We start from the raw sequence: 9,919 nt of genomic DNA, 5'->3' as shown, positions 1-9,919 counted from the left end.
CATTTCCACAGCTTCAGCTTAACCAATGGTCTGTTCTTTAAAGATCAAGCACCAATTCTCCTCAAATTTTAATCTTTTATAATTATTTGAGGCCAATATTTAATATGATATTCATGGCCTTGCATACTTTGAGCAGTGATGACAAAATAGCAGTTCAGTTTCCATGTGTTATCCAAATACAGACATTCCTCCAAATGCACATCAGTACGTGAGCAATCTCCCTATCATGATACATGTTCTATCCATCACTAAATCATCTATTTAATCTATGTTTCTAGCAGAGGCATTTCTAGTACTCCTGCTGCCACTGTATCTGGACACCAATTAAAAAGCTATAAACCTAATCTTGCAACCATTTTTTACCAGGCATAGAGCTTATTATCCTTCAATGGGACAGCTCATGGTAATAAACCTTATGCCCAGGAGTTACTCTTGGTAGGATTAGGCCTTAATTTAACATTAACACTGTCCAAAGGGGTATAAAAACCAGACTTTCTGTGATCTCTAGTTGTTGTTTCTATTCATATCAATGCAACACAGGTTGAAAAATAAGATTGTATTTAACAAGGTAGCCATCATTGTAAACATACAAGACTTGGTCTGAGGGGTTATAGTTGATACTTTGAATTGTTTCTAACATTTTATCCATAATTACGCTAATTTTACCTTCCTGTTCAGTGTTTGTGTCGTATGTGTAAAATATTTCCTCTTTCCTGGTGTTGACAGGTCTCGTGGCATATAGAACACCACATATGATAAAAGCGTTGGAAATGGATGGCTTGTACTGCCTTGTATTCCAAGTATGGAGCACATCAAGTGTGGTCTCATTGAGTTTGCTAATCATAATGTTCCCTGTGCTGTCCTCAGTTGAATAAATTACCCACAATCCACTTTCATCCACAGCAAAGTCCATATCCTGCCACCCAACACCAGCATAAGAGAAACGGTTACCATAAGCAGCATTCGGCAGAGTTTTCCTCACAGCCAATGTGTTTGTGTTTAAATCAAGCTTGCCCATCTCTCTTAAATTATATACATTGTAATACATGAAGTTATTGTAAACTGTGGTGCCACTGCCTTCCCCATATTGAATTTGTAACTGTCTAGCATTTTTTAATAGCAGCAAATCATCATAGGAATTATGAAGTCTGTAATATTCTAAGAGTCTCCCATCTGTGTTTAAAGGTGCAATCCAGTATAGGTCCTTCTGCGGAGTCCAAAGAGAGTAATCCCTATCCCAGGAACCATATTTGAAGGAAAATCCTCTCCAGTTCAGCTGTACAATATAGGTCTGGCTGATATTCACAATTCCACCATGACCACAGCTGCCTGTAAGCAAAGAGAAAATGCAGGTTTTCAAATGGCATGATTAGAAGAGAGGCTTTAGTGTGTGTGCTTTATAAGAATCAGCTTTGTTGCAAGAATAGAAATACATATCTTCGTCAAAGATTTTCTTTACACCATGTAAACAGCACATGGATTTCAGTTCTGAAGCGGTTCCAGTCTGACTGAAATACAGTGGTCATACCACTAGAACTGGGATCATACTGAAAAAACAGCAACACTCGAGCAACACATTTCAGAGATCTCAGTTTTTAGTCGGTACTCACTAGCAGTAAATAAGTGATTAGCTTCTGTTTCAGATAAGTGACCAGTTTTCTGTTTCCACCTATTCTATGCTTTCCACCCTACTGGGCTGGGAAATCACATAGAAAATCCAATTTCGGAAGCCTTTTAGGTCATTTTCTCCTGCAGTGGAGCACAGTTCAGGAAATATGGGAAACGAGAGGGAACATCTTGTCTCACTGTACCTCTGTGAGTTTTAGAAGGTGGAGGGAGAATTAGCAGCACTGGCTCGAGAGGCTCATTTCAGATTAGCAAGCTACTGTCAAAATCACCACTTTAAAACAATACTTCAGAGAGCCTTCCATCCGAGGCTTTCAAAGCAATTCAGATATTAATGAGCATAGCCTCACAACAGCTCCCCAGTTTACATGTGAGGTAACTATAAAGTGACAATACAACCTATTTCTACCAGGATAGTCTTGCTTTGTCTTATGATGCCCCAGGATAATTGAAATATCCCGGGTTTTTTTTTTTCCATTTCATCAGCCAAAATAATTGTTTGTTTTTTTATAGCTACACGATGCTTGTTCGAGATGCATTGCTAAGCCGAGTAGCATTTGCACTGTTTACTGAGAACAAACAGCCCAGTAGAATGAGCTTTCAGGGTAATGAACAATGTCTGGAATGAAGAGAACTTGAATGAAAGTAAACGCTATCAAAGCTGTTCCTTTGCTCAGAGCGACTGTTGATGACACTTGTTCAGTGTTTCACAATAAATGCAGAACACTAAAGTATTGGAAAAAATCCTCCACTCCAAAAATATGCAGGTCTCCCTGGGTCAGAAGCTGGCAGTGGTGACATTCAGCACACTTAAAAATAAAGTATTCGCTTTTGTCTGACTCTTTGCAGCCCAAAAGATGTCACCATGAACCGTTGCCAGTTTTTTCCTGTAAACGCAGGGTCATCTGAGACACAGATGCTAAGTGACCTGCACATCACACAGCAACGCGAATGGCAGTGCCAAGACTCACACATTTCCTACTTCAAAGTCAGGTGCGTGAACACTAGACCTTGCTCCCTCTTAGAAGTGAAGTTGTTTTACCTGGCAAGACCTGGTTTATATTTCTATATAAATTGATCAATCAGGGCCAACAGCTGATTGATATCAAATCAGTGCGAGGTCTGCATCATCTTAGTACCCCCACAGTGAAAGGGAACTTTTGCAACGGCGCTTTTAAAAGTTTGGGGGAGCTATTGAAGTTATGGAGGCAAATTGGTTTGTGGTGTTTTATAAAGCTGCTGTTTTTGTGTGGGTAAGAGCGTCTGGTGCAAGGCACAGGTTGAGGTTTTTAAAAGTTACTTGGTTATGTTTCAAACCACAGGGTTCTTTACTGTGCAAAATGTAGTTTAAATAAGATTTTAAAGCAGTTTGTTTTTACTTGCTCAGCAATGAGATGTATCTTAAAAAAATGATCCATGATATGTGGGTGAGAAAGATGGTAAAGTTCAGTTTGTAAAATGGTCCCCTCTCACCTCCCTCTTATCGGCATGGCAAGCGTTTGTTGCTGACAATGACGTAGGGTTCGATTTACAAGGACACCTCCTCCAGAACCGCCAAAGACCAAGAATCTGCTTTGAGACCTTTAAACAATGCAAAACAGCCAAGAGTTACAGATGTAAGCATCCAGGCAGGTCCAAACCTCATATCTGTCAGCACCTAGAGCGTGCAAAACAAGACTCTGGTATAAAACACGCCACATAACCAACTCCAGTTCTCATGCCACTATCCCATCAAACCCGTGAGAAATACTGTTGGCTGTGATAACGCCCACATTGTACACAAACCCTAGAGCATCACACGCTAGTGGTGTTCTGAATTGTGCACAAAAACCACACGAGCGTATCAACCTGGTAGGCGATGCTACACATTAGGGCTCTGTACCTGTCGTCAGAACCATATCACATTCAACAAATCCAAGGCATGCACTCCGTAGAGTGCTCTTTGATATGGCGCAGAACACACACATTCACAAACCCAGAGCAGCGCATCTAGGGGTTTGTGATTAGTAAAAAGAACAAGACTGACAAACATCCCAAAGAGCATAAGGCTCCCCATATATTACTGAGTACTGGAAGGAGTGATGGCGTTTATTTCAGAAACTGTGAGTGCAGGCGTTCCTTGGGGGGTTTTAAAAGAACGGCATTCTAATTAAATGGATTGGAATAAATATGGACTTGCATTTCAAGAACACTGCGTTGAACTCGTGTACCCTCAGGGGGCGCTAACGAATAACGATGGCATAGGCTGCACTACTGGATTGCTGGAAGGAAGAAGTCGGTTCTTCAAGAAACGTGACTTGGCCAAATATGAAGGCTAAACTTTACAGTTGCCGCGTGCTTCAAAGGTAGCTAATGTACTATTGAATGCAGTAGATGCGGATAAAGTGAAATAGTCTGTTTCTACCAGAACAGGAACGAAGTAAGCTGTCAAACCCCAAAACACAAAAAAGACCTCAGACTCGTTGCTCAGGAGGTGTGGATAACCGATATAGTTCGTGTTAAGAAAAATGCATTAGTATTGCAGAGAAGCTTGGTGCCAGGATAAAATATCTGCTGTTCATGGAACAGATAAAGGGCTTTGTGGTGAACAATAGCTCTGTGGTTAAAGGTTCTGAGACGGATGCTCGCTTACTCAGGGCCATCGCCAACGCCTCTGTTCCTAGCAGACTTGTACTGTAAAAGATGGGGGTGTTATGAATGTGCATGGCGGATAAAGACGGTTAGTCACCTTTAACTGTTGTTCTCGAGATGTGGTTGCTCCTATTCTCAGTAGGGTGCGCCGCTACAGTGCACGTTCGTCGGAAAGAATATTTCCCCTAAGCACACCCGGCGGGTCGGCAGGCGCTTCCCTGGGCGGGCGGCCTTTCGTCGGCCAGTATATATGCCCTGCCGACCGGCCGCTTCCTCAGTTCTTCTGCCGTCTTCCTCCGACAGTGGGTAAGTAGGGCTGGGTAGTGAGATGGAAGAATGAGCCACACATCCGAAGACAACAGTTACAAGGTGAGTAAACCGTCTTTTCTTCTTCGAGGCTTGCTCAGTATTCATTCCAAGTAGGGGTGAATCCAAGCTTACCTTAGCGGGGTCGAGTTGGACGAGCGTGGAAGATACAGAACGCCAACCAAGAGCGATCGTCCCGGGACTGCTCACCAAGGCGTAATGGCAGAAAAAGTGTGCACTGACGACCACGTGGCTGCACGACTTGTTGGTATAGGCACACGGGCGAGAAGGCAATTCGAACGCGTGCGCTTCGTTCGGAGATGAGCGGTAACTCCGCCCTGTCAGAAGTGTGAGCCAAGAATAGCGTTTGTGCATGCCGTAACCCAGGATGATATTGTTTGGATGGAGACAGGGTGAGCCCTTCTCCTGTCTGCGATCGGCACGAATAGTTTGGAGGTTCTTTCGGAAGGGTCGGTGCGGTCAATGTAAAACGCCAGCGCCGACGAACATCGAGGTGAATGCAAGCTCTGCTCTCTGCGAGACTCATGAGGTTTTGGGTAAACACTGAAGGATAATATTGTCCTTGGTTTAGGTGGAGACTGGGGGAGACCACCCGTTGGCAGAAAGGCCGGGATGCGGTCGGAGTTGCACCGTGTCTTTTGGGAATATCGTGATAGGTGCGTCGCCACCAGAGCGCGAAGCTCTGGAGGACTCTCCTGGCCGAGAATGGCCACAAGGAACGCCCACCCCACGTAGTCAGAGGAGAGCAGGTTTTGCCAAGGTGGTTCGAAAGAGAGGGCCATTAGTTTCCGAGGGAACCAGATTGAGGTCCCTAGGAGGGGGCTGGATAGCGGACCTGGGGAACAGCGCTCCAGCCCTGAGAACCTCAGAGCACCCAGTAGGTGAGAGAAGGCGGAGGAAGAGCCTTCTGGATGGAAGGAGGAAATGGCGTAGGTGGACGCGGGAGGGGATGAGAGCGCTGAGCCTCTGTTGTTTAGGTTCCATAGATTTTCCAGTAGCACCTGGATGGACTGGAGCTGGTGACCAGTTCCGCTGTGCTTGAACATCCAGCAGGAAGAACCTCTTCCTTGCAGGTAGGCTGGGTTGGGGCCGCCCCCCCTTGGGTTTGCAGTTTCTACTTCCCAAGAGCACTTGGCTGCACTGGGTGCTGAACAGGGGCACAGCTTCTGAGAGCTCAGCCAGCCAGGAAGCCACGCATCATCAGTGGAGGGTACCGGAGGTCGGAGGTGGAGAAGAAGCCTGCGTGGTTTGTGATATCAGTCCGGATGGACGGCGGAACCAGGACTGCTAATGGACAGGTCCCAAGAGCCTGTTACCAGTGTTGGCCGAGGGGTCACGCGTGGGGCGATGAGCAATTAGTCGGGCCTTGTTCCCTGCGATTAGCTTTACGAGGACTTTGTGCACCAAGGAACGGCGGGAAGGCCATAGAGGAGGTGGGTCGACCAAGGTAGGAGGAACCGCGGTCCGACAGAGAGCCGCGTCCGACGACCGGCGGGATGGAGCAGACAGAGGTGCACTCGGTTGGTGCGGGACGCGAGAGGTCGATTCGGGGAAATCCCCACCGCTGGAAAGGAATGCGGACTATGTTCGGGACGAAGAAGACCACTTCGTGGGCTAGAAAAGGACTGCTGAGCCGGTCTGCCAACACTTCTGGAGCTGCTGGAGAAAAGAGGCTTGCAGATCGGATGCCAGATGGGTTACACAACTTCCCCACAGCAGTATCGCCTCCTGACAAAGCGGAGAGAGCGGCGTCCCCCCCTTGCTTGTTTTATATAGTTTGCATCGCGGTGGGTGTCCAGGAGCACTAGACAGAACGGCCTCGCAGAGTGGAGGAAGAAAAAGCCTGGCAGGCGAGGCGGAGCGGCCCTCAGCTCCCTGATGTTTATGTGACAGCGACAGCTCCCGAGAGACCAGAGGCCCTGTGTTCGACGAGAAAAAACCCATGTGAGCTCCCAGCCCAGCGAGGATGCGTCGTTGTAGGAAAGGCACGGCTGTGTGGTGAAACGGTAACCCCGCACACACCAGGCGGGATTTCGCCACACGGAGGGGTGTAGGACGCTTCTGTGGAGTGTGACACGAGTCCATGCTGTCCCTGCGTGGCGGTAAACCGTAAGCTAACATATCTGCAAAGTGGGTGCAGGCGGAGTTTGGCATACTCGGTTGGTACAAAAGTACACGCCGCCACTGTGCCTAAGAGGCTGAGACAGACCCTGGCCGAGTTCGGTGGGGAGGGCTAGCAGGCTGTCTAATTGTAAGTGAGTAGTGCCTGGAGACGGCTGGGTGGAAGTGAGGGCTGTCGCGACCATAGAGTCCCAGACAGCCCCGATGAATTCTATCTCTGAGATGGTCGAGGAGGACTTGTCGAAATTTATCAGGAGCCCTAGAGATTACGAACAGGTCCCTGATGATTTCATGTGCGCGGCGACCTGAGCCTGGGAACGCGAACCAGGCCAGATCGTCCCAGGTAAGGGAGACACATTCCCTGGCGACGGAGCAAGCTGCCAACTACTTTGCCATCCAGCGTGAAGATCACGTGGGCAGAGACAGCCAATAAGTAGGGACCATGATTGAAAGTGCCGGGTTCCCGCACCAGAAGCGAGAAGACGTCTGTGGGCGGGATAGAATCGACAACATGAAAGTACCGGCGGTTTCCTTCAGTTCTGGAAGCAAGCAAACCCGTTCCCGGATCCAAGCAGGGATGATGGACCCAAGGATACCATGCGGACATCGTAACTCCTTACAAGCGTGAGTCCCGAGAGTCTAGGGATGGGACGGAACCTCCTTTCGGACTTGGTGGGATAAAAAATAGCGGAGTAAAACCCTCGCTCGGAGTCGGAGGCAGCCTCTTCTATCGCTCCGAGTGTCCGAGAGCGTGAGACCTGCCTGCCAAGAGGAAGTGCTCGTGAGAGGGGTCCTGAAGAGGGACGGGAGATAAAGTGTGGGAGGTGGAGGCGAAAACTGGAGATCGGTAACAACCTCCAGCCGTGCGCAAGACCATTGGCTGAGGTTATCGGGTGCACCCGGGAGGAAGGGAGAAAGGCGCGTTGGAAAGAAAGAAGAGGAGCACGGGAAGGGACTGGTGCTCTGCACTCTGGCGCACCTTCAAGAGTTTAGGGCTTCGTTCCCGGGGGGGAACGGGGTTTGGCATGGTACCGTGTTTGCCCCCCTTGGGAAACCGGACTGGCGTCGTCGGTTCACCCGTCCCCGCCGTCTGTTGAAGTCTGTGCGGGGCGTGGTGGGGTATAAGGGCGCTGCAGGTTGCTGTCGAGACCTCCGCTGGGTCTGCGGGTGTTGGCAATGCCCATGGGAGCCATTATTTATGCGGTTATCTTTTAAGGCTTTGCAGCCTTGGGCCGATCTTCTCTTGAGAGGGCCCTGCCTTCAAAAGGGAGTCTTATATGGTAATGCGGCAGCTCCGGAGGTAAGCGGACCACTTGCACCAGGAAATCGTCATGGTACGCCCGGACGCGATGGTCTAGCTGCTGGAGTCGCGGCGTCGGCGCAGCCTGTAAAGGCTGGTCCTTGAGTCTTCTTTGCCCTCTTCCACGAGACTTTTGCACTTCAGGGCGGGAGTCTACCGGGACCAGTCAATAACTGTCCATGTCTGCCAGTTATTAAAATCAATCTGCCTAGCAGAGCGATGTTGGGATTTGCGACACGTTAACTGGGAGACCCCCGCGGAGTCAATCTTACGGCCCAGCAGGTCCATACGTTTAGCCTCACGCGATTTTGGCGGGGCTGGTTGGCCATGACGCTCCCTCTCATTCACGGATTTGGACGACCGAGAGCATGAGGAGGCATGGGATACAGGGTAGTCGTACCCCGTGGAGGGTTACCATGAATACTTTCTCGCACGCCTCTGGCCGTTGAGGGACGATGCTGGGCCTGCACAATAGACTCCGCTTTGGCTGAATAGCTTCTTAGGCAAGGGCAGGCGACCCTCGTTGGTGCACGGATGATGAGATGTCCCTACGGTATTCCTCAACTTTCCGGCACCTCCTCCGCTTGTAGATTAATGCTTAAGGCCACCTCTGCGGAGGCAAATCTTTGAATAGCGGCGAAGGTTTCAATAGGGGGCGGCCAGAGTCGAGTGCCGCCACTGCCTCATCTGGGGGAGGAGAGGAGAAAGCGGTACCGGGGCTCCCTCTGCAGGTTGTTGAGTCCAAGATGCTGGCTCGGTTCAGAGCCAGCTGCCTCTCCTGGTGATCGGCAACGATCGGTGCCGGGAGGAGGAACGTGATGTGGCCCTGGCACTTCGAGCATGCACAAGCAGATCTCGGCCGGCGGGAAAGATCGCCTTGGGCTTGATGGTCGCCCAGGCGTCCAGAAAGACCACTGCTGGGCTGAGTCGTTCGATTGGCCACTCCCCATAGAGCACGCTGTCTGGTCGGCGGAGGAGCTGAAGGGTGATCTGGAAGGGCCAAGGCGGGGAGCAGACAAACCCGTAGGGACTGGTGCCGAGTGACGGTCCGTGCCGGGAACGGTGCCGAGAGTCGAACGTTTCGGAGATCGGGACCGGGACCTCGACCAGCGCGGGCGGAGGTCGACCAGGATCGGGTGCTGCGACGGTATGATGGACTTCGTCGGCAAGCGGGGCGAGCGGGCGGAGCGTGCTGGGCGTCGGTCGTGTAGGATCGGACCTGGACGTGCCGCGTTGTGGACTGACCGCGTACCGCGTAGAGTAGGTCGGGTGCGGGTGCTTGCGAGCGGTCTGGGGAGTTCTGAACCATGGCGTGAGCGGATCGGGCCGAGATCTCGATCAAGGACCGGCGCCTATCAGTTGCTCCAGAGATGGAGGTTTGGAGCATCGCTTGCTTTCCTAGAGGGAAGCGCCGCCCGCGGTGCCGGGCTGAGCAGGGAGGCTCATGAAGCGCTATCAGGTCCCGCGCCGTCGTGAAGTCTCTGGCGTATCGGGAGTGCGATGAGCCTCGACCACGGCACGTGACCGGGGGAGCTGTCAAGCACGGACTCGACGCCCTTGCCCGGCCGGAGTCGACTGGTAGCGGTGGAGAGCACTTGCCCGGGCAGATAGTGGTGCGTGCCGGCCCGGCTCTGGCTCGGGACTTGCGGTTCTCGGAGGCGGCGATCGCAGGAGGCCTTCGCCTTCTTCGGCGAGGTGAAGCGAGCGCCGCCGGCTGGTCTGCTCAGACGTATAGGTATTGTGCCGCGTGCTGTGGCCGTCTGTCCCCGTCTGAGCGGTGGTTTCGAGTGCCGGTGGGCGGTCGGGCCGGAAGCGTCGTCGTTCATGTCGGCCTTCCAAAGGAGCTGCTTAAACGGTGAGTGCGGCCGCTCCGTTTTTGTCCACGGTTGAAGTTTGCAGATGATCTCTCTCTTT

General features: G+C 50.9%; 1 protein-coding gene across 1 annotated transcript; it reads right to left on the bottom strand.

Moving 5' to 3' along the window:
• Positions 1-526: 526 nt before the first annotated feature.
• Positions 527-9,392, bottom strand: LOC116835724 (olfactomedin-4-like). The gene is made up of 2 exons (XM_032798811.1): positions 8,720-9,392; positions 527-1,329 (listed from the first exon to the last, which is right to left on the bottom strand). Exons 1-2 carry the CDS (start codon positions 9,390-9,392, stop codon positions 527-529), a joined length of 1,476 nt encoding a protein of 491 aa, XP_032654702.1.
• Between the last annotated feature and the right edge of the window lie 527 nt (positions 9,393-9,919).

This window comes from Chelonoidis abingdonii, chromosome 1, assembly GCF_003597395.2.
Source record: "Chelonoidis abingdonii isolate Lonesome George chromosome 1, CheloAbing_2.0, whole genome shotgun sequence".
In the NCBI taxonomy this organism is placed as follows: domain Eukaryota; kingdom Metazoa; phylum Chordata; order Testudines; family Testudinidae; genus Chelonoidis; species Chelonoidis abingdonii.
The sequence above is the reverse complement of the archived record's forward strand: the minus strand, read 5'-3'. Positions and strand labels throughout refer to the sequence as shown.